Source organism: Andrographis paniculata, unplaced genomic scaffold (genome assembly GCF_009805555.1).
Source record: "Andrographis paniculata isolate CXL003 unplaced genomic scaffold, ASM980555v1 Contig87END, whole genome shotgun sequence".
NCBI lineage: Eukaryota > Viridiplantae > Streptophyta > Magnoliopsida > Lamiales > Acanthaceae > Andrographis > Andrographis paniculata.
In genome coordinates this window covers 3,098,415-3,123,868 of record NW_026137625.1, presented here as the reverse complement: position 1 = coordinate 3,123,868, position 25,454 = coordinate 3,098,415, and the positions used below count along the sequence as shown (strand labels likewise).

General features: G+C 33.4%; 7 protein-coding genes and 1 long non-coding RNA gene across 16 annotated transcripts; 5 read left to right on the top strand and 3 right to left on the bottom strand.

The window, feature by feature from the left end:
* The first annotated feature begins 54 nt into the window (after positions 1-54).
* Positions 55-3,131, top strand: LOC127242777 (uncharacterized). The gene is made up of 7 exons (XM_051262470.1): positions 55-214; positions 330-459; positions 1,627-1,720; positions 1,787-1,963; positions 2,041-2,139; positions 2,210-2,452; positions 2,529-3,131. The coding sequence occupies exons 3-7, from the start codon at positions 1,643-1,645 to the stop codon at positions 2,901-2,903; spliced, it is 972 nt and encodes a 323-aa protein (XP_051118427.1). The 5' UTR covers positions 55-214; positions 330-459; positions 1,627-1,642; the 3' UTR covers positions 2,904-3,131.
* A 611-nt stretch (positions 3,132-3,742) lies between these two features.
* LOC127242526 (2,3-bisphosphoglycerate-dependent phosphoglycerate mutase 1-like) lies at positions 3,743-7,184 on the bottom strand. Of its 5 annotated transcripts, none has more exons than XM_051262080.1 (9): positions 6,925-7,183; positions 6,590-6,858; positions 5,865-6,123; positions 5,548-5,771; positions 4,867-4,985; positions 4,631-4,787; positions 4,446-4,547; positions 4,235-4,354; positions 3,743-3,989 (listed from the first exon to the last, which is right to left on the bottom strand). In XM_051262080.1, exons 3-9 carry the CDS (start codon positions 6,115-6,117, stop codon positions 3,942-3,944), a joined length of 1,023 nt encoding a protein of 340 aa, XP_051118037.1. In that variant the 5' UTR covers positions 6,118-6,123; positions 6,590-6,858; positions 6,925-7,183; the 3' UTR covers positions 3,743-3,941. The 5 variants fall into 5 exon arrangements, with proteins under 5 accessions (XP_051118037.1, XP_051118038.1, XP_051118039.1 ...); XM_051262081.1 differs by having other exon boundaries at positions 6,590-6,841; XM_051262082.1 differs by having other exon boundaries at positions 5,865-6,134; positions 6,590-7,184.
* Positions 7,185-14,093: 6,909 nt separating this feature from the next.
* On the bottom strand, positions 14,094-17,690 carry LOC127242766 (uncharacterized). 2 transcript variants are annotated; one of them, XR_007836877.1, is made up of 3 exons: positions 17,545-17,690; positions 17,139-17,472; positions 14,094-14,357 (listed from the first exon to the last, which is right to left on the bottom strand). It is a non-coding gene; the product is annotated as an uncharacterized LOC127242766 (long non-coding RNA). The 2 variants fall into 2 exon arrangements; XR_007836876.1 differs by lacking the exon at positions 14,094-14,357 and adding an exon at positions 16,881-17,033.
* Positions 14,382-15,457, top strand: LOC127242765 (uncharacterized). Its single transcript, XM_051262453.1, has 2 exons — positions 14,382-14,670; positions 14,755-15,457. Exons 1-2 carry the CDS (start codon positions 14,647-14,649, stop codon positions 15,178-15,180), a joined length of 450 nt encoding a protein of 149 aa, XP_051118410.1. The 5' UTR covers positions 14,382-14,646; the 3' UTR covers positions 15,181-15,457.
* Positions 15,928-16,807, top strand: LOC127242764 (uncharacterized). Its single transcript, XM_051262452.1, has 2 exons — positions 15,928-16,154; positions 16,239-16,807. The coding sequence occupies exons 1-2, from the start codon at positions 16,131-16,133 to the stop codon at positions 16,662-16,664; spliced, it is 450 nt and encodes a 149-aa protein (XP_051118409.1). The 5' UTR covers positions 15,928-16,130; the 3' UTR covers positions 16,665-16,807.
* Positions 17,089-20,309, top strand: LOC127242763 (probable glucan 1,3-beta-glucosidase A). The gene is made up of 6 exons (XM_051262451.1): positions 17,089-17,488; positions 17,553-17,744; positions 18,330-18,658; positions 18,746-18,901; positions 19,281-19,633; positions 20,006-20,309. The coding sequence occupies exons 1-6, from the start codon at positions 17,105-17,107 to the stop codon at positions 20,185-20,187; spliced, it is 1,596 nt and encodes a 531-aa protein (XP_051118408.1). The 5' UTR covers positions 17,089-17,104; the 3' UTR covers positions 20,188-20,309.
* Positions 20,310-21,815: 1,506 nt separating this feature from the next.
* LOC127242522 (protein EPIDERMAL PATTERNING FACTOR 2-like) lies at positions 21,816-22,687 on the top strand. The gene is made up of 3 exons (XM_051262075.1): positions 21,816-21,963; positions 22,046-22,101; positions 22,236-22,687. The coding sequence occupies exons 1-3, from the start codon at positions 21,891-21,893 to the stop codon at positions 22,419-22,421; spliced, it is 315 nt and encodes a 104-aa protein (XP_051118032.1). The 5' UTR covers positions 21,816-21,890; the 3' UTR covers positions 22,422-22,687.
* LOC127242521 (uncharacterized) lies at positions 22,364-24,732 on the bottom strand. 4 transcript variants are annotated; one of them, XR_007836829.1, is made up of 7 exons: positions 24,326-24,731; positions 24,027-24,101; positions 23,780-23,919; positions 23,245-23,382; positions 22,878-23,080; positions 22,520-22,645; positions 22,364-22,378 (listed from the first exon to the last, which is right to left on the bottom strand). XR_007836829.1 is itself a non-coding variant. In XM_051262074.1 (6 exons), coding segments are annotated over exons 1-6 (834 nt in total). In that variant the 5' UTR covers positions 24,603-24,731; the 3' UTR covers positions 22,559-22,696. The 4 variants fall into 4 exon arrangements, 3 of the variants coding, with proteins under 3 accessions (XP_051118031.1, XP_051118029.1, XP_051118030.1); XM_051262074.1 differs by lacking the exon at positions 22,364-22,378 and having other exon boundaries at positions 22,559-22,697; XM_051262072.1 differs by lacking the exon at positions 22,364-22,378 and having other exon boundaries at positions 22,615-22,745; positions 24,326-24,732.
* Between the last annotated feature and the right edge of the window lie 722 nt (positions 24,733-25,454).

Sequence of the window (25,454 nt, the reverse complement as noted above, 5' to 3'; positions counted from 1 at the left end):
TTCTAATAATAATAATGAAATTAATTAGCAGAGTGTCTGTCTGTCTGTCTTGTTGGAAGAGTATCGACGCCACGACAGACAAACTATGACGTTAATATTCAATTTTCATTTTCTGCAGAGAAAGAGAGAGAGAAGAGAAGGTTTTGCTGCATTTACATGGTGGTTTGTCTGACCGTACGCCATGGCATCCGCCTATAAGCTCACCTCTGCAACAGTCAATCTCAAATTTTCACAATTTTCTATTATTATTATTATAGTTATGGATTAATTTATTTGGATTTTCTGTTTATAATATTCACACAATCGTCAACAACCATCAATGCTTCCAGATTTCTTCACCATAGCTCGCCTTCTTTGAGAGTTGACCTTAATCTCCCCTTAAATGCCCCAATTTCTACTCCTCCATCAATCCATTTCACTTCATTTTTCCAACTAAGCCAAATCCACCTTCGCGCTCAGGTATTTCTTCTTCTCGATAGATATTAACTTTAATTTGTTTTCCGATGCGGCGATGTGCGGAGAAATCTGCAAATCTTCCACTGTATATACACAGTCTCTAGGTCATTGATTTCGTAAATGATTGTTTATTTATTTATTTTTGTTTTGGATTTGTGGTGGTTGATTATCTGATTGTCAATTCTGTTGCTGTACCTATCTGGAGATCAAAAGCCTATTTGAGATGATTTTCTGGTTGGATACCCTAAATGCTGCGTAAATTAGGTTTGGTAATTTTGTTGGAAACCCTAGAATTTGGGGGTCATTGATGGCGATGGTGATTGTGCTCTGCCTCAAAATTTTGTGGTCCTTTTGATAATGAAAGTGCCTGTAAATATTATACTCTGTAGAATTCATTGTGATTATATTTGTTTATGTGAACAAGCAACACTGCTCTGCTTTGCTCCATTTTAGATAAAAGTTTCTTAGTTTTGGAAAATTTTGTTAAAGAAAGTTATTGTCGATGAACACAAGATAGGATTATTTTGTAGTATTTGATGTGATCTTTGAACTCTTGAATTGCATATATGGATTTTAAATTATTATTTATGTTGCGATTTGGATATTCATATTTTAAGAGTAATGCTCTGGTTTTGTATGTTATTCATCCATGATCATACAATCCACAATTTTCATGTTTTAAGAATCTCTAGAGAGAATTTTTCGACTCTGTTTAGAACATTACGATCAATACCTATTTACAAAACAAGTTTTTGTGAATGATGTTGTATTGTAATTTTGAATGATTCGATGATGTTCAAAGTTTTGGTTAGAAATCGATGCACAACTATAGGAAATCGCTAAGGTTGCACGAATACATAAATCCCTATCTTGCTTAGAAAAATATGTCGATCCATAGCTTCATTATTTTTTGCTATAAAATGGTTATCTTTGTAGATGATGAAAATCGATGTTTGTCCCGGATTTTTCTTGTTTTTGACTAAATTACGTAGAAAATCTTCTACTAGAGGGGGTGGGGGACACCACACACGGAAAAGGCTATGTTTTAGGATTATGTGTGTCTCAACTCTTACAATTTTTTGAAGTCTACAAGGATGCAATCTTAGATGTTCGTTTATTACCTTCACCCGAGATACGCATTGTGTGTCCTAACCAATTCTTCTGTAACAGATCCGACATCGAAGCTATGAGTACAATGGGGTCGAACGGATTCGAATCAAATGGCTGCGAAAATTCCTTAACACCAGAACAACAGCAAGCTAAGGTATATATATACATATATATATGTATCTATAGAGTTGTTCATACCTTGTTCAAATTTATGTTCCAGATTGACGAGGTAAGAAAATCGATCGGCCCCCAGTCCGGAAAACTGGCCCTTTATTGTACGGACAGTTCCATCTTGAGATACTTAAGGGCACGAAATTGGAACGTCAAGAAAGCCGTCAAAATGCTCAAAGCATCTCTAAAATGGAGACTCGAGTACAAGCCGGACGAGATTCGTTGGGTAAGTCTCATTACAATTTTCGACCAGGACAAGCCGTAGCTCCGTATTCTCTCGTTACGTAGATTGTAATAATTTAGGATGACGTCGCTGCGGAGGCAGAGACGGGGAAGATTTACCGATCGAGTTACAAAGACAAGCATGGGAGGCCCGTTCTCGTCATGCGGCCTCGATGTCAGGTTAATTATATTCGAATTTTTTTTCTTTTAAAAATTTTCGACATTTTTGTTAAAGAATCGATTTTTGCAGAACTCCAAGTCGATAACGGGGCAGATGAAGTATCTCGTGTATTGCATGGAGAACGCGATCGTAAATCTCTCCGACGGAGAAGAACAAATGGTGTGGCTGATCGATTTTCACGGTTTTAATATGTCGCACATTTCGATCAAAGTGACGCGCGAGACAGCGCACGTCCTGCAAGATCGTTACCCCGAGAGGCTCGGCCTCGCGATCCTATACGATCCGCCGAAGATATTCGAGCCGTTTTGGATGGTAAAGTTTCGATCATTTTCGGCGATCTTTTGGGTTTTCACGAGATGAAAAACGATAATTTAGACGATGATTGCAGATTGCGAAGCCGTTTTTGGAGCCCAAAACGGCTAACAAAGTGAAGTTTGTTTACGCCGACGATCCTAACTCGAGCAAGATTATGGAGAAAATTTTCGATATGGAATTAGTCGAATCTGCGTTCGGCGGGAAAGACGCCGCGGAGTTCGATATCGTAAAGTATGCGGAGAGGATGCGGGAGGAGGATAAGAAGGTCGAGTTGTTGTGGAATGCTGGTGGTTCGATGCCGCCGGTTTCTTCGATCGGCTTAGAATCTGCAAAATCGGCTTCGTCGGAGTCGGACGATGAACCGGGTGCGGTGACGACGGAAAAGCAGTTGTCTCACGGCGGCGATGGCGGCGCCGGCGGCGGAGTAGCTGAGGAAGTTCAATGTTGACGAATGGGTGATAACTTTGATTGAAGAGTATGCTGTTCGAATTAATGATTGACTAATGGTTTATTTATATATATATATATATACTGTCTTCCCTAACTATGAAAGACTTTCTCTCTCATGATTTTAAGACAGGACAGAATCTATGGGAACAGTTTCGGTTTCGGGGAAGTTAAGGTTGTGAATTTTGTGACAATATGGGCAATTGGGGTTGTGTTATTTTCGATTTTACGTGAAAATATTACTTGCTTGGCTCCCCATTATTTTTTTTTTTCTTTTAATTTCTCTGTTAAATTTAATATATTACTATTAATTTATGTTTTATGTAACACTTCATTACTTTTATTATATATTATTATCGTTATTAATTACTAACTAAATTTTAAAAAATATCTATCCCTTTACTTTTTATTATATTTAGTAAAATATTAATTTTATTTCGCAAGGACCTAAATAGGTTATTTTTATCCAATGCAAAGAGTATAAAATTATTTAATTTAAGTATTTCATAAGAAAAGATTAAAAGAAAAAAGACGTACAATGCATTATAAATGATACATTTATTCTATTCCACCTTTTAAAAGAAAATAATTTAAATAGTCCGGTAAAAAATAACTTAGCAGTAAACTGGTGACCGTAAACTATGAGTTCAAACTTTAGGTACCAAAAGAGAGAAGAATCATTGCAATTTGCAAACAATAAAATAGTATATGCAATAGCTACTTTATTTTAAAAATAAATAATAAAATTCAAAACACTTAAAAAAAAAAAAAAAGTACAAACAAAAACTTGAGTGTATAAGCATTACAAACTACAAAAAAAAAAAAAAAAAAAAAAACACTTCTTATTTATTGTAAATGGTTACAAAACTTCATAATAATACAACAACACAGTAAAAAATCTTTTTCTGTTTCTACCAGAAACATAAAAAACACTAAAATAAACATTCAAACACAAATGCAGAGAAGAATTCTTCTCTCTCAACAAGAAGTAGCACAGAAGATTTGAGGAAATACTCACTCAATAAGAAGCCATAAAACATCAGGATTGCACCTTATCATCCAGCTTCTGCCTGTAATGTGCCAAGCTCTGCATCGTCGTTGTCGACGAGTCACGCCAACAAAATAAGTTCAGTAAAAAATTACTCATCTCGTCGCGAATATTCAGATAAATCACAGTTTTTAGCCCCTCAAATAAGATATGTCTCTTTCGATGCAAAACAGAAGTAACTAATGTCGAAAAAAAACTCAATCTTTGAATCGTAAAAGTGCCAAAAAGATCATTTAACACATTAACTATACGAGGAACGGAGTCGGGGATATATATATGTATACCTTGGTGTATGCATAAACGCCCGGTTCTTCGGGTGCGACGGGACTACCTCTACGGATGAAGCTTCCATCTTTAACAATGTAAAGCATCGGTACGCCGGTAGATAGCTCCAAGCTAATAACCTGAAAAAGGATACATTAAAGTCACAACTTTTCGATATTTCTATTTCATTCAGAAAAATGAGAATTAATCGATTCTTTCGAAGTTTCCCACCTCTTGAGAAGTCAGGTTGTCTAGATACATAATAATGGACCTTAGCGAGTTCCCATGGGCGGCGATCAATACATTTTTACCGGACTCGAGCTGCGGAACAATCTGTTGCATCACAAAATTGGCGTCACAAAACCTCTCGACTAAGCAGATAGTTACAAATGAATGAAAATTTTTGTTATTCTTACAGATTGTTTGAAGTAGGCGACAGCTCTCTCGGCGCACATTTCCAAACTCTCGCCGCTCGGCGGAGGTATGTCGTAACTGCGCCGCCATTCGTGCACTTGCTCTTTCCCGTATCTCTCGGCTGTTTCCTGCTTGTTAAGGCCCTGTAATTCTCCGTACCTATACGCCATAGGATAAAATTAACAAATTATAGTGTCCCCAAGATGTGATTTTAAATATTCCCTGAGCAAATACTCACATTCGTTCGTTTAGCTGCCACGCTGTTATTACTGGGATGCATTGCTTTTTAGTCTCCTCGCTGAAAATTCGACTCCACGTACTCGCTTGCTCGTTTTCAGTGTGCACTATGATTGGAACCTGCGGATTTAACCTTAATTGTAGGATGCATTCAAGGCCGTAAAAAAACTCAAATTTGTGTTCTTTTGTGAGTTTTACCTCTTGTTTTTCCTAGTCAGACTCTTCTTTCCCTAAAAAAATATCAAACTAAACAATTATTTTTTCTTTTTTTATATTATACTCCCTCCGTCTCATAACAAACTATCTATTTTCTTATTTTGGTTTGTCCCATAACAAAGTATTCATTACTGTACTATCTACTTAACATTACAAATACCTTTATAACTTACAAAATATTACACAAATATCATTATCTTTGTATCACACAGTACTAATAAGGCTATTTTAATCATTTCTACTTTATTTCTACTACATATCAATATAATACTAATATACTTAAACTCCATGCAAAAAGCAAATGGATACTTATTTAAGGGACGGAGGGAGTATTATAAATCTATTTTACATTCAAAATATCACATCCAACTTCTCTTTATATCATATGAAACAACTATTCAAATTTAACTTTTTACTATTCAAAAATCCAAATCCACAAACAAACACACCCTATATAAAATTGTACCTTCTGGCGACGGTGTTGAGTCATGGCAAGCATGGCAGTCATCTGAGCACGGATTAAAGATGAGGTATATATCACGTCGATAGGTATGTTGCTGATCTTTTTCCCGGCCTGGACAGCTTCTTCGACGCCTTTCTTAGTCAGAGGCACGTCGACGCACCCTGTGAACAAGTTCTTCTCATTCCACAGTGATTCGCCGTGCCTGATCAATATCAACGCAGCTTCATCTGGCAAAAAGCACATAAAACAAACGGCGGATTTTAAGATGAGAAACTGAGTCATTGCCTGTACAAATTTATAGATCAGTTTGAAAACATTACTCGATTTTTTCTTGGATTCAACAGCCTTGCCATTCGATGGCGATAAAACTGCAGTTTGAAAATCCGAGGCTTGAGTTACGGTAAGATTTGTCTTTCTTGAGCGACCGGTCCTGCCTTTCGAAAGTGGGAAATCTCGATTTACGCCCTTTGAGATAGACCGATATGAAGCGATTCCGTTGTCCTGGTTCAGGGCAGAGTTACTGTATCGAAAACTCCCGATTGCTTGATGTAATGCAGCAGCAGCAGCAGCCATTCTGATCTGAAGCAATACTGTGAATTATTTACATGTTTAGATATTGATTACACAAATTCTAAATCAGTTCATCCTTTTCTGTCTCAAATCAACTGTTTGAATTCTAATTATTTCCCCAATGTGTAGGCAAAATAGTAAAATTGTAGGTTGCAATGATGCACAATCATTCATAACTCCCTAATGTTCATTGCATTACAGCGACGCACCAACGAACTAAAACCCCTAAATTGACAATCCTAAAAGCTGTGTCTCAACAACAAATTGATTGTGAAATCAAACAATTGGGGAAAATAATAACAATCTAGATAAATTTCAACACAGGTTTTTGACTAACAATCAAATTCCCAAATCTGGAACCCTAAGAACGAACAGAATCTGAAATTACTCGGATGTGCACAACGAAAACCAAAATTAAGAACAAATTATTCAACCGAAATGCAAAAGAACAAACAAATCTGTTCGAAAAACTTACGTAAACTCCGAGGAGCGGCGAGGAAATACTCGGCGAGAAATACAGCCTTCGATTGTGGAGGATATCGATCAACAGACGGAAGGAAAGAGATCTCGATTGCAGATATAAATAATAAGGAATCGAGAACCAAAAGGAAGCAGTTCGATAAAACCGATGCGAGGGTTTAATCCACGGTGAAAAAGAGGGCGCTGCATTAACTCCTCAGAAACCAATAACGACGATTCTCGAACGCCAACAACCAGGTGGAGGACGCTGAAGCAAATGCGAATCTGCGGAATGAGACAATGGACTGAAATACCGAGGAAATTGAGGGAGGGGGGAGAGGTGTGCCCTACCTGGTAGGGTTGGTGAATTTGGGGGGAAAAGGACGCTTCCTTCCTGCGAGACGGTAGTTGGGCGGCGATTTGAGGCAGCAAAAGGACAGCTAACACAAAAAGGTCATGATTGATGGAAGGTCGATTGCTACGGCCGCCGTGTGTCGGCTCGATTGCGATGGCTGATGATGTTGATTGGACTTTGGGTTTGGCATTTCCGTCAAGGATTCCATTTTCATGCCCGACTTGAATTGGATGTACAGGCGACCGAGTTGCTAAGGGCCTGTTTGGTTGCCTTTCCAGTTTCTATTGGCAGTATGTCTTCTAGACTTTTTTTATTTTTCAAAATGTTATTCCTTCCTTTTTCTAATTTTGTGCTCAATTATTATTATTTTTTTTTAGCGAGTTTCAATGCATGAATTTTGATTATATATATTTTTCACATTTATTTTTGCTATCATCATATTTTTAACATTAAAAATATTTTTATATTTATATATATATATTTTTTTTGTAAAATGTCATTCTAATACTAATTGAAGTATTTTTGAATTTCTTTTCAATTTGTACTTATAATAATTAATTCAGTCAGAATTGTCTATTATTTTAGTCCACTTTGCTATACTGGTTGTGAAAATGAATTTCAGAATGTAAGAGATCTTTTAGTAATAAGGTTGTGAATGAAGATTGAAGACCCTATATTTGTATGATAAAATATAGTTAATTATTTTTTATATTAAAAATATTGCAAAAATATACCAAAATAGAAATTATTATAGAATATTAAATGATCTTAAATAAAAAACCACACATTTTTCGTTTATTTGTTTTTTATTTGAAATTTGTTAAATGATCTGAATTTTGTTGAGAAAGCATCATTAATCTATTTATTCGAATGATATAATATAATATAATCTAAACCACTGTCACAACTAAAAATTTAATTTCGTAAATATATGTATTATTAATTTTTTAACTATATGATATTTTAACATAATATTTTATAAAAATAATAATATATTTTTGGTAAAAAGGTATACGAATTTAATAATAATAATAATTTGGATTTGAAATTAAAATAAAAAAATAATAATCAAATATCAACATTAAATCGTGGTCAAATTATTACAATTCAATAAGTTGTCACAATTTCGTTGTTATAATAAATAATTTTCTTTTTATGAAAAATGCCGATGTGTTCTTTTTTAATTTAGTTATTATTATTATTATTTGAATGGTTGTTTAAATGTTATATTTTATTTATAAAAATATTACTTTCATACAAAATTAATAATAGTAAGAAAAATAATACTTCATTAAAATCAAGATTAAAAAAAACACTATATCCTAATTTTTTATTATTATTTTTTTTTAATATGCGTAATTATTAATTTTTTCCCCTCTACTCTTTTGAAGAAAAGATTGAAAGCATATCCATTAGTATATACTAACACCGCAAAGAAAATAGTTGTATGGAAAATGTTGACTTTCTAAAATAAGCACCTCACTTTCCTCAGCAGTTGGGGTTGACCACATGCCGTATTGACTCCAACTACCCTCTCAACACATATATCGCACGTGTTTGTTTGTTGTTTCTTTTTTTTTTTTTTAATATAATACTTAAGGGTGTGTTTGTTTGGGGGATTGGACACTATTCATCCCATTTTTTTTCCCCCCAAAAATATCAAATCAAACACTTATTTTTTATTTTTTATATTATACTAAAAATCATTTTTACATTCAAAACATCATATCAACACTTATTTATATCACATCATACCACTATTCAAATTCAAAATTTTTATTATTCAAATCCCAACTTAAAATCCAAACCCCAAAATTAAATATAGCTACGAAAATACAAATTAGATAGGATGCGAAATTAAATCTGAGCCTCAGGTTGCGTCCGATTTTCTTGAAGTAAATTCGACCCTCCACTGATTGCCTCCTAAGATAGAACAAATCAAAACGGAATACCAGATAAAACTTTTGAAAGAAAATTTACAAAAGAACTTTCTCACAATTTAGAAGGAAGAATTTTTCCTTATATAAAAAAGAAGGAAAATAATATATATTATATTTTTTCAGATTATTTTATATTTAATTACGTGTAGAGGAAAAAATTGTCTACTTTTGCACGTTGTATTCGGTTGGAACAAACTATTTTATTTGATTATTTATTTATTTATTTATTTTTGAAAATCAAAATAAATTAATCAAATAAAATATGAGACAAATAATTTATTTATCTTTCACCTATATAATTAAATACCCAACATTTTTATCATCAAAAATAATTTATGGGTTTTGTTAGCCCAGGACCTTATTACAAGTGTCTTAGTTGATGTTAGCCGATATCCAAATCTTACATAATAAAAAAGGATTGTGTCGTCCAGTAATATGATCTGATAATACGAGGATGAACTCATAATTGCGAGACTATGTGTTCAAATTCCTACGTCTTTAAGTTTTGTTTATCACACATAATTCACTTAATATAACACTTTTAGATTTTACTAAAAATTTATTCAAAATGACTGCAGATTCTCATGTTATAAAAAAATAAAAAAATAGTGTTCGTGTGAGTCTAAAAATAGGACTTGGGCATGGACTACTAAGCCTACGCTTAGGCCCAAAATTTTAGGCCTCTTTAGAGTGTATTTTTTTTTTTAAAAAAAAGTATATATTTACATATACACTAAAATTTATAAATATATGTATAATATAAAAATTCATATTAAATTCTTTTATTTAAATATATTTTAATATGATATTTTATAAATAAATAAATACTCCATCGAAAGGAGTTCTTTGAATTTTGTAATAAATTAAAAATTATATTATATTAATTGTATAATTAATATTATAAATAAATATAATTCTTTTTAAAAATATTTAGAATTCAACACCCAATCCGCAACCATCTATTTAAATATTTCCCATTCGTCATACTTTAAAAGTATTTATTTTATTTTATTTTTTATTTTAAAAAAAGTAATTATACACTAATAGTAAAATATCAATACAAACATAAAATTATTTCATACGTAAAGTCAAAGGGTAAAAATTCTACTGACTAATAAAATTCTATTCCCTCTGTCCGCCGGTTATATTTACTTTTGCGTCATTGTTCTTAACATTAAAAAGATTTTTTGTATAATTTTTTTTACAAATATCCTTCTATTAATATTATAAATATTTTTATATATTTTTTTTAAAAATTATTACATTTTAATATTCAAATATTAATACGTAAAAAGTAAATGAGACAAAACTGGAACGAAGGGTGTAAATTAATAAATAAAGCAATTTGTAAATTTATTTTCGTTTATTTATTTTGATGGTAATTAGGTGACAAATGCTTTGCTGGAGAATTCGGGGTAGTCCAAAGGGGGTTGGTGAAGATTGATCACAACCGTTCATTTTGCTCAGAGCTAAGAAAAACTAAAATAAAATAAAATTTAAAAGGTGTTAATTTGATACTTTATCGTTATAATTAAACGCACCATTTTTATTATTCTTGTCTGTAATATTTAATTGTATTATTTTTTATTATACTTTATTCGTCCAATAATAATAAAATTATTTTTTTATTTTTGTCCGTTTTAGAACAACGATATTATTTTTTAATTTAATAATTGTAGTACTTATCTAACATAATAAATATTATTATAATTTACAATTTATTATATAAATATTGTTACTTTTATATTATACAATACTAACAAGAGTATTTTTTATTTTTATTTACTACAAACCAATATAACACTAATATTAAAAAATCTACGCAAAAAAACAAATAATACTCTTTATACGGGACATAGATGGTAATAAAAATAACTAAACATAAAAACTTTTAATTTTTATATAAATTATAAATATATCATTCTCCGTATATTTGTATCATATCTTTTAACCTATTTAGAAAATTATTAAACAGAGTAAATATATTTAAAAATAATATTTTACTAAAAATGTGAGAAAAAATAATTGTCTATATATTTTGTAAAGTTTAGTTACTAATTAATAAAATAAAAAAATATTATAAAAATAATGAGAATTATAGTAATAAATATTGAACAAAAATTAATAATTAAATATTATTTTTTTTTAATTTTTATTAAAATAAATAATAAAATTAAGCGGTTGATTTGTATTTAGAAGTCCTGCTAATTAAATATAAATTACATGTTATTTTTATTTATATGATAAAAATTGTGTAAATATTCTAAATTATTTACAAAGCAACGATTGAATACTTGTATTTATGTTTTGCAAAATATACATGAACGATGTGCAATTTGTATGTATATGATATTAATAATTTTATACGTACTTATCGAATATAAAATACTCTCTCCGTTCAAGCAATAAGTATACATTTACTTTTGACGCGGAATTTAAAAAATAATACTCTCTCCGTCCCAGATATGGTGTCTGCTACACTGTAAACACTTTATTTTAGGAGGGGTGTAATTAGTAGATAATTAAGAATGTATTAGTCAAAATAATTATTCTATAATATAAATAATTATAAATTAAGATTAAGATAACTAATTAGTTTAATTAAAATTAAAAAAAAATAAAATTAAAAAATTTAAAATGAGATTAAAGTGTATAATCATTTTCAAAAAAGGAAAGTGACATGGTACGTGGGATGGACAAAAACGGCAACATGGACATGGTATCTGGGACGGAGGGAGTAGTATTTTAATTATAATGGTAGGTAAAAGTAGTGTAATGATATTTTTGTCCTTACTTTTTTGATATAAGAGTAATGATGTGATGTAAAGTAAAGATATTTGTAAAAAAAATGAGGGTATTTAATGAAATGGTTACTTTGTAATTGAACGTTCTAAAATAAAAATATGTATACTTTGTAGCTAGATGGATGGAGGATGCGTTCACCGATATATATATATATAATATTATATTGATTATACGTGTCTTTAAGTGGAGTTTTCATATATTAAAAAAATCATAAAAATATTGATATAAATATACTTGAATATTAATTTCAAAATTTGAAGGAATGATTAAAATAATTAAATATTTATTATGATACATTTTCTAAAATTATATTAATAAATAATATCAAAAATTAATATATATAATATAAAGCGAGCTTAATAAATTAAAAGTGCAGGAAAGCTGTCGAATAGATCTCGTCAACGGTCTAACTTTTGGCCCATAAATCGATCAAAAAATATTTATTTACGAATGTGACGTTCAATTCCAAAAAATCAATATTGATTTTTATATACTATTTAATATTATCTCTAGGTTTGTAGTAGTACAAAAATAAGATAGCCTTTCGGGTTGTGTTTCTAAACGAACTGAGCCGTTCGTAAACTTGGCTTGGTTCGGTTCGATTCGACTTGATTAAAGTTGAGCTGTTAAACGAATTGAGCCGTTCGTGAACTTGGCTCGGTTTGGTTCGATTCGACTCAATTAAAGTTCGTTCGCGAACGTTCGTTTAAATATAATATTAATTTAAAATATATAAATAAAATAATTTTTAATTTTTTTTTTATAATTTATATATAAATTTTAAAAAATAAGACAAACGAGCTCGAACGAGCTTAATCAAGTCTAAACGAGCTAAACACGAACACGAGCTTAAACAACAAAAATTCTTAACGAGCCGAGCTCGAACACTACGAACGAGTTCGAAAGCTTAACGAACGAGCCCGAGCCTTGTTCGCGAACGTTTAACGAACACTTAAAATTTGGCTCGGCTCGGCTCGGCTCGGCTTTGATCGTTAACTGCTCTAGTTGTGTTTCATTATTGCCGTTTTTATTTTTGTTTTTTTTTTTTTATACTTCATCCGTCCCATAAATATAGTCTTAATTGGATTGAGCACGAGATATAAAAAATACTGATATTATATTGGTAGTTGGTAAAAAGTATGGATAAAAAACTTTTTTGTCCTTGTGAGTGTATTAATATAAAAAATAGTAGCAATTGTGTAATTAAAATGAAAAAATAGGGGTGGTTTTACGGTGATATGGTTATTTATGGAAATAAGACTATTATTTTGGAACGGATAAAAATGATAAACAAGACTATTGTATTGGTATAAATATACTACTCCCTCCGTGCCAATACAATAGTCTTATTTACCATTTTTGTCCGTCCCAAAACAATAGTCTTATTTCCATAAATAATCATATCACTATAAAATTATTCTTTTTTTTTCATTATTATTACACAATTACCACTACTTTTTACACTAATACACTCACAAAAGGCAAAAAAATCTTTTACACGTAATTTTTATATTTAAAATAGTTATATTTAATTGTTATTTAAATTAAAACTAAAAAAGGCAACCCAAAAGAACAAAATTGTTTTTTTAGAATAGATCATATGCTGATATGCGCATAGCACCTCTTCTGTTTTTTTTTTTTTTTTTTTTTTTTTTTTTTTTTTTTTAGGGTTTGTTATGTTGGATACTATTTATTTTGTATAAATTTCAATAAAAGATATTATTATTTTTATATAAAATAGCATTTAAACAAATAATATTTTATTTCAAATCAATTTTAAATAAAGGCTAAACAAACTTTTAATATGTTTTACAAAAATATCAAAAAAATATTATTCCAAATAAACGTCATATTGTAGTTCTATGTAATAAAATTTTTTCCTATATTCTCCAATATCAAATTACAATAAATCGTGGAAGAGACTGAACAGTGAACACACTTGCTCTCTTTCTCTCTAAATATATATATATATATATATATAAACTTTTACTTTTTTTTTATTTTATTTAACTCACTTAAAGTATTTATTTTTTATTTTGAAAAAAATAATTATACACTAACACCAAAATACCCTTAATTTTTACTTAAATTATAAATATATTTTTACACATAAATGACAAAAATATCAAAAACTCACGAATGTGTTCGTTTGTGGGTTTGGATTTTTGAATTTGAATTTTTAAATAGTAAATAATTTATATTAATTTGATATTTTGAATGTAGAAAAGATTTATAGTAATATAATATATAAAAAAGAAAAAATTAATTGTTTAGTACGATATTTTTTAAAGAAAAAAAATTAAAATTAAAACCCTGAAAAAAAAAAAAGAAAAAAAAAAAAGAACACAACTTTATAACTTTCTGAGTGAGTGAGTGAGTGGATATTCTAAGTGTCCACAGCCATCATCATATTTATATATATATGTTGGGATATGAAGCCTGATTATATCCTAAAATCTAGGGATATGATTTGGATATTATATTTTAGATTTTAGAGATATGATTTGGATATTATTGTCAAAGGCTTAGGCTATAAATATCCATGTATTCTCACTTTAACATGTGCCTGCGTACTTGATAGTAAAATTCCTGGCTTGGCAGCGCCCCCAGACGTAGATCATCGTGATCGAACTGGGTTACCAAATTCTTGTGTTCTTTTGTCCTTGTTGTTTCATCTTGATTTCCTGAAATTTTCATAACAAGTGGTATCAGAGCCTAGTTCGTTGATAGGGTGGATTGAGAGGAATCGGACGTTGGATCGTTGTGGGAATCCCTTGTGACCTGCGGAGGTGCCTTGTGTCGAAAGTCTCCTGGCGGTGTTGGGTCGGTCCCGACTGGTAGGTCAGGCAGCGAGTCCCTTTGTGATAGGCGGTGCAAGGTTGGTAGGGAAGGATAAGGGTTTCGGCAAACGCAGCGGAATATCCGATGTGCTCTCATATCAAGTGAACCTTAGGTTTGTTTGTGGGAGTCAAGATGGGTGATCGTCATGTTGTCAAGGTATTCGATGGTATGAACTTCGGTTTCTAAAATATGCATATAGAAGATTACATGAATGGTAAAGATCTAGATGCGGTATTGAAGGAGAAATCCGAAGACATGGATGAAGCCGAATACAAGAAGATCAACAGGAAGACGATGAGTGCGGTTCGACTAACCCTTTGGGAGAATGTCTCGACTGAATTTAGATTTGAGGCAAAAGGAAAGGGTGAAGATCAAGAATGGTCAAAGTTGAAGCCGAAGAATAAGGACAAGGAAGATGCAAGTCAGGTGGTATATTGGAACTGCAAGGGGCACTTGAAACGACAGTGCAGGGCGCCGGAGAAGGATCAGGGTTCAGCAAACGCAACGGAGGAGATATCCGATGCGCTGATTCTGAGCGTCAGCAGTCCAATGGAGTCATGGATTTTGGTCGAACGTCATTCCACTCATGCAGTGATTCGAGAATCATGGAATCCTATACCACAGGTAATTTTGGTGTTGTCTATCTTGGAGATGATGAGACACTGAAAATTGTAGGTAAAAGAATGATTCGAATCAGAACACCGAATTGTGGGGAGTGGAGATTGGATGAGGTATGTTGAAGTGGAAGATGAAATCAGTCTTCAAGTGGGAGATTGTTGGGATATGAAGCCTGATTATATCCTAAAATCTAGGGATATGATTTGGATATTATATTTTAGATTTTAGAGATATGATTTGGATATTATTGTCAAAGGCTTAGGCTATAAATATCCATGTATTCTCACTTTAACATGTGCCTGCGTACTTTATAGTAAAATTCCTGGCTTGGCAGCGCCCCCAGACGTAGATCTTTGTGATCGAACTGGGTTACCAAATTCTTGTGTTCTTTGTCTTTGTTTTCTCATCTTGATTTCCTGAAATTTTCATAACAAGTGGTATCAGAGAATTGTTGGGATATGAAGCCTGATTATATCCTAAAATCTAGGGATATGATTTGGATATTATATTTTAGATTTTAGAGATATGATTTGGATATTATTGTCAAAGGCTTAGGCTATAAATATCCATGTATTCTCACTTTAACATGTGCCTGCGTACTTTATAGTAAAATTCCTGGCTTGGCAGCGCCCCCAGACGTAGATCTTTGTGATCGAACTGGGTTACCAAATTCTTGTGTTCTTTGTCTTTGTTTTCTCATCTTGATTTCCTGAAATTTTCATAACAAGTGGTATCAGAGCCTAGTTCGTTGATAGGGTGGATTGAGAGGAATCGGACGTTGGATCGTTGTGGGAATCCCTTGTGACCTGCGGAGGTGCCTTGTGTCGAAAGTCTCCTGGCGGTGTTGGGTCGGTCCCGACTGGTAGGTCAGGCAGCGAGTCCCTTTGTGATAGGCGGTGCAAGGTTGGTAGGGAAGGATAAGGGTTTCGGCAAACGCAGCGGAATATCCGATGTGCTCTCATATCAAGTGAACCTTAGGTTTGTTTGTGGGAGTCAAGATGGGTGATCGTCATGTTGTCAAGGTATTCGATGGTATGAACTTCGGTTTCTAAAATATGCATCTAGAAGATTACATGAATGGTAAAGATCTAGATGCGGTAGTGAAGGAGAAATCCGAAGACATGGATGAAGCCGAATACAAGAAGATCAACAGGAAGACGATGAGTGCGGTTCGACTAACCCTTTGGGAGAATGTCTCGACTGAATTTAGATTTGAGGCAAAAGGAAAGGGTGAAGATCAAGAATGGTCAAAGTTGAAGCCGAAGAATAAGGACAAGGAAGATGCAAGTCAGGTGGTATATTGGAACTGCAAGGGGCACTTGAAACGACAGTGCAGGGCGCCGGAGAAGGATCAGGGTTCAGCAAACGCAACGGAGGAGATATCCGATGCGCTGATTCTGAGCGTCAGCAGTCCAATGGAGTCATGGATTTTGGTCGAACGTCATTCCACTCATGCAGTGATTCGAGAATCATGGAATCCTATACCACAGGTAATTTTGGTGTTGTCTATCTTGGAGATGATGAGACACTGAAAATTGTAGGTAAAGGAATGATTCGAATCAGAACACCGAATTGTGGGGAGTGGAGATTGGATGAGGTATGTTGAAGTGGAAGATGAAATCAGTCTTCAAGTGGGAGATTGTTGGGATATGAAGCCTGATTATATCCTAAAATTTAGGGATATGATTTGGATATTATATTTTAGATTTTAGAGATATGATTTGGATATTATTGTCAAAGGCTTAGGCTATAAATATCCATGTATTCTCACTTTAACATGTGCCTGCGTACTTGATAGTAAAATTCCTGGCTTGGCAGCGCCCCCAGACGTAGATCATCGTGATCGAACTGGGTTACCAAATTCTTGTGTTCTTTTGTCCTTGTTGTTTCATCTTGATTTCCTGAAATTTTCATAACAATATATATATATATATATATATATCAGTGGCATAACAAACAAACCATCTTCAAAATGGGCATTAACATTAACATTAATAAATCAGTACCAGTGTTGTTGTTGATGATACTATCCTTCTGTAGCAGCAGCAGCAGCAGTTTCTCCAATTTTGCAGCAGCAGCAGGAACAAGAACAAGAAGATCTGCAGGTGATCACGACGACGATGATGATGTTCCTAATATTCAGGTTCGTGCAGTGAGCCTGGGAGGGTGGCTGGTGACTGAGGGATGGATCAAACCCTCCCTCTTCGACTCCATCCCCATCAACAAGGATTTCTTGGATGGCACACAGCTCCATTTCAAGGTCTTCAAAAGCAACAAGTATGTATCTGCAGAGCTGGGTGGAGGCTCCATTCTCGTCGCCAATCGGACACTGCCCTCTTCCTGGGAGACCTTCACTGTCAGTAATCAATTAATTATTCATCTATATATGTATAATCTCAATTCTCAACTTACGACTGCAGCTATGGAGGGTGAACCAGACGAGCTTCAATTTGAGGGTTTTCAACCGCCAGTTTGTGGGCCTCGCCGGAGATGGCGTCGCCGTCGCCGCCGTAGATGTCTCCCCCGGGGAATCGTCCACCTTTCGGATTGAGACAAACCCTACTTACCCCCATCGTGTTCGAATCAGAGCCCCCAATGGATTCTTCCTCCAAGTAAATTATATTTAATTTATTAATTGCATTATCTATATATATCTATATATGTCTTCGTTTGTCTTTTTTAATAAAGTCTTGAAGAGCAATGAATTAATTACAAGGCAGCAAGTGGTCCTGCCCTGTCGTGGCTCTATCTCTTTCTTTCAACTTTAAGAACAAATTCCATTTTTACATACGCACATGTCCTAAAGCCCTCTTCAATTCTTTGCTTTCTTCCATATTCTAAAGAAAAAACTTTTTATTTCTTTATTTCTTTTTTTAAAAAAACGTAATAGTATTAAAAAAAAAAGGTTAGTTAATTCAAACTCGCTAAACGATACAAGAGGTTTCTTTTCAATTTGAAAATTAAGAATTTTCTTTTTTAAATTTAAATATTATATTGATTGATAATAAACATAAACTAAAGTTAATAAAGTTAGAGAATTTTTTGATCGAATATATAAATAATTGTAACATAATATCGAAGAATATAATTAAAGAGTGTGCAAGAATCATATATAATAAATAGAAAATGTATATATATATATTTTAGATTAAATGAACATCGAAGAATAAACACCCTCACAATGTTCGTACAATTAGGTGAAATCCGAGCTAACTGTGACGGCGGACTACAAAGGCGACGGCGATTGGGGCGACGACAACCCGTCCGTTTTCGAGGTTACGATAAAAAACAAAATGCAAGGAGAATATCAAGTCACCAACGGCTATGGCCCTGTCTTGGCACCCCTAGTCATGAACCACCATTGGCGAACATTCGTAGTCGAAGATGACTTCAAGTTCATAAAAAAAAGTGGCCTTAACGCCGTAAGGATTCCCGTCGGGTGGTGGATCGCGCACGACCCTTTTCCACCCAAGCCATACGTCGCCGGCTCCCTACAAGCGCTCGACCGTGCCTTTGCATGGGCAGAGTTAGCATCGACCCTACACGAATTGAATTACGTATACAATTTATTGAATTGGTCGATTGTGACATGTTTTAATGTTTAAATTTACAGGAAATATCGAATTAAGGTGATCGTAGATCTGCACGCGGCGCCTGGCTCGCAAAACGGATGGGAGCACAGCGCGTCACGTGATGGATCCCAAGAATGGGGACAGCACGACACCGACATCCAAGAAACCGTCGGTGTTATAGAATTTCTCGCCGCACGGTGTGCAATTGTCGAGTATCTAGTTTAAAAATCGAGTCTTTTTTAGGGAGAAATTGCAAAAAATATCTCTCATGTATACTTAATTATTACTTTTATCTTATATTTATCTTTCTGGTAAAATATATTCCACGTGTTTACAAAAATCGTTATTTTTATACTTTAGTCGCGTGTAGCTGCACGTGACCGCGCGTGGGGTGAATGTCACGCGCGGCCAAAGGACAGAAATAACAACTTTTGCAAACATGTAGGATATATTTTGCTAGAGAGATAAATACATGACAAAAGTGATAATGGTGTATACATGAGAGATATTTTCTGCAATTTTCTCCCATTTTAGGGTTCGATTTAATCGGTTTAAAGTTTTTTATTATCGATATAGGTATGCGAAAAGCCTGAGTTTATTTGCGGTGGAGTTATTGAACGAGCCTCTTGCGCCGGGGGTTTCTTTGGATGTTTTAACCAAGTATTACAAAGCCGGATACGATGCCGTCAGGAAGCACTCGGCGACGGCCTATGTTGTCATGTGCTATAGATTAGGATCGAGCGATGCACGGGAGCTATTTCCACTGGCAAGTGGACTAAAAAGATCGGTATTGGACGTGCATTACTACAACCTCTTCACGAGCGCATTCGATGCCCTGACCGCGCAACAAAACATCGACTATGTTTACAACAACCGGACAACGCAACTCAACCACATCACAGCGGCGAACGGCCCTCTCATTTTTATAGGTATGCATCCTCAACATTCAATCACCAGTAAATTAAGGGAAAAATATAACGTTTTAACTATAAGTAACACTTTAGTCTGCTTGCTTGTTCCTGTTCTAGTGATCTTAATTGTATATGTGATACGGGATGGGATCCTCAGCCACTCTCTCCTTCAAGTGATATATATATATATATACACACACGCAATATGTATTAGAGGGGACCAAGGGGCTGGATAGGGGGAGGGGCTAGTGATCCCATGCATTGTAGATTATATGCATGTAAATTTAGGACAATGAATGAGATAGATGACTATGTTCAAATATGAGACATTTAAAGGGAAAAAATTGTAATAAAACGATTGTTGAGTCGAGGGATGGGGTGTATGTGCAGGGGAGTGGGTGGCGGAGTGGAATGTGAAGAACGCGACGAAGGAAGACTACCGGAGGTATGGCGAGGCGCAGTTGAAAGTGTTCGGGCGCGCGAGTTTCGGGTGGTCTTATTGGTGTTTGAAGAACAATGAGAAGCATTGGAGCTTGGAATGGATGATCAACAATGGATATATCAAGCTTTGATTTGATCATTTGACTATCGATCTTTTCAAGTGTTATACTAATTCTTCTTTTTGTTGGTGTTGTTGCATTTAACGTTATGTATTAACTCTATAACCTTCTGAAATAAATTGATATGCATAGTTGCTGACAAGATTTTGTTTTTTTTTTTTTTCAATATATAAATGAAAATTAATATAAATATTGATAAGGAAGTTTGTGTAAGAGAAAAAAAATAAAAATAAAAGACTAGTATTTAATTAGCACGTAACTCATGTATAAATATTTTAAGTATGGCCTTATCAAAGTAATTTAAGTTTATTAAATATTTTTAAATATATAATAAAATTTAACATTAAATATATATTTAATTTTTAATTTTTAATTTTTTAATTATCAATGATTTATCATAATTAAATTTATTTAAATTAATATAATTTATTTTTATAAAAATTATGTAAAATATAACTAAAATTATTTTTTAAAAAAATAAATTGCATGGTTGAAATTGGGCCAGGCCTACCTCAACATGAACTTTAAACAAAATGGGCTAATCTGGCACTAAAAAAATCGGGTCACTATAAATCTGGCCGGGCCTACCCAACAATGTCTTAATTGTAAGCACTGCCATAACAATATTGAAAGAGATGTTAAAACAAAACTATGAGAAATGATGCGTGAATATAATGTTTCAAATAAAAATAAAAACATATGGAAAGTGTATTAAAACAATGAAAATTAAATAAGATAAAATTGATGTAAATAAATAACTAGTAGCAATTTGAATCTTATAAACATTTTTTTATTTTTTATTTTTTATTTTTTATTTTTTTATCATTAACACAATATATATATATATCAAAGTAATTTTTATTTTACGGTTAAAACGTAAGAATATTTAACACATTATATTATAGTTCAGTAATTTGTTTATACCACTCTATTTTTTTACTCGTGATAAAATGTCTTAACATACACAGAAATGCATTGCATAATAGTTCTACTGGCCACCAAAATATTTTATGTTTTTCGAACAAAAAAAAAACTAATTTTACATGTATATTTGTTTGAGAAATTTTGCCAAAAATTTACTATTCATTCAAAAAAATTTCCCAAAAAAAAATAAAATCAAATACCTATTTTTTTTTTTTTTTTTTTTATATTATTCTAAAAATAAGTAGCCCTATTTCAATTCAAATTTTTATTATTCAAATCCAAACCTCGAAACCAACGCACTCACAAAAACTACATCAATGCCAACAAACACGCAGACACCAGAACAAACTTCCATAGGAGATTTGTCTGTCTAAATAACCATAAATGCACTCAGGAACAGGGACAGGTCCAACAGGACACTCCAAAAATTTCCAAACCTTTTCCTTCCAAATTAATTGAAGCATTCCTCTCATCCATCATAATAAATATATTTAAATTCAAACCCAATTTTATTGGACTCCACAAACCTCGTGACATTCTTACACCATATCAGACACACAGAACACACAGGAGCAAAGAAACCCTCTTTCAACAGCAAAGCATGTTTCATGTGAAACTCCCATCCTCTATGTACTTTCCACATTAAATTCCAACACTCCCTCTATATATATATAATACTAATCATCATATCCCAATATGTAATATCCTGTTTAGCACCTACATCACCCCCCCCCCCTCCCCCCACCCTCTTCTATGTGCCCTCTCTCTTTCTCTATCTAAGTTATAAAGCAATGGAAATGGTCAGCAGAGCATTGTTCTTTCTATTACTTCTTGGTTCTGTAAGAGGCCTCAGACCTTATCATTGTAAGTGCACACAACCTAGATCACATCTATATATATATATATTCCTGAGATATAACATATTGACTGTTATGATGTTGTCCAGATTCCTACCATAGCAAAGGCACTAACAAGAGTGGACAAAACCATGTGGACTACAAGGTATATATATATATATATATGTGTCATCACACTACATTACTATTTAATCTTCATGATATATTAAAGAGCACAAAATATGGCAAGTAATAACACTGTGAATGCAGTTTTATAAGTTGGTGTTTGTGTGTGAGCAGGAAGAGGAGATAGGGATGGAGTTATACCCGACGGGGTCAAGCCTGCCGGACTGTTCCCATGCTTGCGGCGCCTGCATGCCCTGCCGGAGGGTTATGGTCAGCTTCAATAAATGCTCGGTGGAGTCATGCCCCATCATCTACCGCTGCATGTGCAAAGGAAAATATTACCACGTTCCATCGAATTGAAATGCACCATTGCATCGATATTGTTGTTCTGTTCTTTTCCAGGATTTAAAGTTTAGAACTTTTAGAATTATTAAGTGTAATGTAGAGGAAAGCAGTACCTGTAGATCAGCAGCTACAGAGATGTAAATACCGGAGTAACCCCCAGTTTTGGTTTCGATTCCTTTTCTCCATTGTCTAATGTACTTTGGCTAATAGTTTGACGTGCTTTCTTGCTCAACGTTAACCTGTGTCGCAGTTTTATCCTCACTAAACATTACTAATCCCGATGTTTCTCCCCTGTGTGCTCAAATTTTGGTTTAGACAAAGCAATCCAGATGAAGACAGCTAAAGAACACATTTTTAATATGAGAGATTTAAATTACCACTGTAAAATTATATATACATGATTAGAGTAAACTGCATTGTATGGCAATCTAAATTATATCTATAGACATGAAAAGGGTTTCATCTACTTACTATTCATCTTCATTCTTTTCGAGTTCAAGCCCCTCTGCTGCCAGAAGCCTGCGCAAGATCTTTCTCTTATCATCTTCAGCTTTTCTCCTCATTAAATCTCTTTTTCTCAGGATGAGGGTGTGTCTCCTTAAAGTGATTTGGACACTCAATTCAGATGCCTTTTTCTCTTTCTCCAGTATCCTCCTTTCCTCTTCCGGATCAATCTGAATTTCAAAATAGTATTTAACACAAACTCAGTTCCATTCTTGTGGCAGTGTAGTGTTTTTCAATTGAGAATGGCAAGAATATCTAATGATAAAACAGCAGTATCGGGATTAAAACAACAGTGTCGGGATAAATGTCTACTATGATGCCTTCTGTATAGTACCTTTGAACGAGCAAGACGCCGAGCCCGGAGATTCATTTCAAGCTGTTGTTGTTCAGCCCAAGCTGCAACTGCCATATAACCTCTTTGGTCAAATGCTTTTTGCTTCTTCATAAGCCACTCCATCCATGCTTGAGATGCCTAATTACAATAGAAATTTGGTGCATTAAACATGGGAAATATTGGAAAAGAAAATTTGAAGAACAGAAGCAAGTAAGACACTTTAAGCTCATCTGATGAGTTTTAGCTAGACATATTGATCTAATCACACAGACAATAGACACAACATCAAGATCAATAATTCCACGGGAAAACAGAAAACATATGGAATCATAAGAATAGACCATTACTGGAATGACGCTGTCTCATATTTGCACATACACTCGATGGCAGACAAGCAAATCCTTAATTTTCCTTCTATATTATAGCCAAAAAAAAAAATAGCAATTATCTAACTTTGTAGGATCAGAAGTCACAGAATTTTAAATAATCTTCAGAAGCTAGTGCGAATCTATGGTAATATGGAATCAACTGTCACCTTCATTGGATTAACACGGTTGTCAATGTCATATTGCCTCCGTTTTTCCTTATCTATAAGAAGCTCGTATGCAGCCTGAATTTTTATAAATCGAGCATCGGCTGTTTCACCTTCATCCAGCGTCCCTCTTCCATCATAAACTATAAGCAGATCAAATCGTTTCCATTAGTTCAGGTCTTCGAGAAGATCATTAAACTTCCAGCTTCAGGAATCAGGAACAACACAGGAAGGAGAAATATGAACTAACCATCAGGATGATAGAACTTAGCCAAACGTCGGTAGGCTACCTTAATTTGCTCTTCAGATGCATTTCTTTCCAATTCTGCAAGCGGGAGAAATAACAAAGCACGGAAAACGGAATCAGGGGGAAACAGAGAGTACTAAAAATTTCTGGATGAATCTATCTAAAATCTTCACTGTTAGGCTAAATTTAATTGTCCCCAAATCTTTACCATTACTTCAAAAAAAATTTATGATCACAAAGATTGATCACGCTCATAAAAAAAAACAAAAAAATCACAGAGTTGAACACTAAACAAATTTTACCTAGAGTGTCATAGGGTGATTTAGAGTCGGTCCAGTTAGAAGCTCTCAGAGCCACCATTCTTCTCTGTCGATTCAACCTCTGCCACCCCTCACACTTCCTCTGTTCTCCCAATCGATCAAACGCAACCGAAAAATTCGACGAAAACGACTTAAACATGGAACTATCGCAACTTCCAGAAACTGACGAAACCTTCATCATTGACCTGCGACAGGAGGCCGGAGAAGAGAACACGGCGTGTGGCCTACACATCGACCTCAAATTGCTCATATTCTCCATTTCGAAGCAAAACTGATGAAAATTTTGCTTGCTTAATTCTGGAGTCGTTCGAATTGCCAAAGATGTTTGAAGACGTGAAGGAGTGGAACTGTGAAATTGACGAATTCGATCACACTCTTTGTGTGGATTTGTTTCGCTCCAAAATTAGTGGAAAGTTTGAGAACGGAATCAGTAAATTGACGATTTTGCCCTTCTGCTCAGGGTACTCTCGCTTAGGGCCAAATTAATTTTGTCTACTTATTTAAAATTCATACCTATAAATTAAATTTTGTTTGTCCAATCAATTTTTTTATTGTTCTCACTATATAAATGTATATTTTTTTTATTATCTCATAAAAATTTAATATTAATCCAAAAGTATTATTTTTTGTATTATTAACATAATTTTTTGTATCTCACTTATAAATGTGCAAAAATATATTCTATGATGTTCAGTTTTCTAATTAGTTAAACATAAAAAAAGTCCATAACAAAGTCAATTCAAACTAAGACATGAAAATTTAAAAAATAAATAATATTAAATCTCGGTCGAACCTAATATCTTGCAAATCAGACCCGACAGAAAAATTATACTAGGCGAACTATGTGTTGCGGGTGACCTGAGGCGTCGAAGGTTTAACCCATCACCTCGTAATCACAAGTCGAACCCCTACATTACATGTCATCCTTAGGGACAATTTAATATTATTTTTATTACTTGTAAGGATGGAGTTAAATTTTTTATATAATTAATAATGTAATTTTTAAATTAAGGTAAAAAGAATGGTGACAATAGTATAAATAATATAAAAATAATTGGTAAATTTTTTTTAAAAGTTGTATAATAAATCAATTTATATATCATTATCCAAT

Bases quoted from the DNA above. Each gene is read 5' to 3' on its own strand.
- LOC127242777 (XM_051262470.1), top strand. From the start codon at position 1,643: ATGAGTACAATGGGGTCGAACGGATTCGAATCAAATGGCTGCGAAAAT. The intron at 2,140-2,209 runs GTTAATTATATT...CGATTTTTGCAG, and splicing joins TCATGCGGCCTCGATGTCAG to AACTCCAAGTCGATAACGGG. The intron at 2,453-2,528 runs GTAAAGTTTCGA...CGATGATTGCAG, and splicing joins TATTCGAGCCGTTTTGGATG to ATTGCGAAGCCGTTTTTGGA.
- LOC127242526 (XM_051262082.1), bottom strand. From the start codon at position 6,117: ATGGCTGCTGCTGCTGCTGCATTACATCAAGCAATCGGGAGTTTTCGA. The intron at 4,548-4,630 runs GTAAGAATAACA...GTGATGCAACAG, and splicing joins TCGCCTACTTCAAACAATCT to ATTGTTCCGCAGCTCGAGTC. The intron at 4,355-4,445 runs GTGGGAAACTTC...ATCCTTTTTCAG, and splicing joins ACAACCTGACTTCTCAAGAG to GTTATTAGCTTGGAGCTATC.
- LOC127242765 (XM_051262453.1), top strand. From the start codon at position 14,647: ATGGGTGATCGTCATGTTGTCAAG. The intron at 14,671-14,754 runs GTATTCGATGGT...GCGGTATTGAAG, and splicing joins GTGATCGTCATGTTGTCAAG to GAGAAATCCGAAGACATGGA.
- LOC127242764 (XM_051262452.1), top strand. From the start codon at position 16,131: ATGGGTGATCGTCATGTTGTCAAG. The intron at 16,155-16,238 runs GTATTCGATGGT...GCGGTAGTGAAG, and splicing joins GTGATCGTCATGTTGTCAAG to GAGAAATCCGAAGACATGGA.
- LOC127242763 (XM_051262451.1), top strand. From the start codon at position 17,105: ATGGGCATTAACATTAACATTAATAAATCAGTACCAGTGTTGTTGTTG. The intron at 17,489-17,552 runs GTCAGTAATCAA...TTACGACTGCAG, and splicing joins CTTCCTGGGAGACCTTCACT to CTATGGAGGGTGAACCAGAC. The intron at 18,659-18,745 runs GTTAGCATCGAC...TTAAATTTACAG, and splicing joins CGTGCCTTTGCATGGGCAGA to GAAATATCGAATTAAGGTGA.
- LOC127242522 (XM_051262075.1), top strand. From the start codon at position 21,891: ATGGAAATGGTCAGCAGAGCATTGTTCTTTCTATTACTTCTTGGTTCT. The intron at 21,964-22,045 runs GTAAGTGCACAC...GATGTTGTCCAG, and splicing joins AGGCCTCAGACCTTATCATT to ATTCCTACCATAGCAAAGGC. The intron at 22,102-22,235 runs GTATATATATAT...GTGTGTGAGCAG, and splicing joins AAAACCATGTGGACTACAAG to GAAGAGGAGATAGGGATGGA.
- LOC127242521 (XM_051262072.1), bottom strand. From the start codon at position 24,602: ATGGAGAATATGAGCAATTTGAGGTCGATGTGTAGGCCACACGCCGTG. The intron at 23,920-24,026 runs GTTAGTTCATAT...ATCTGCTTATAG, and splicing joins TAAGTTCTATCATCCTGATG to TTTATGATGGAAGAGGGACG. The intron at 22,746-22,877 runs GTAAGTAGATGA...TGTGTTCTTTAG, and splicing joins GAAAAGAATGAAGATGAATA to CTGTCTTCATCTGGATTGCT.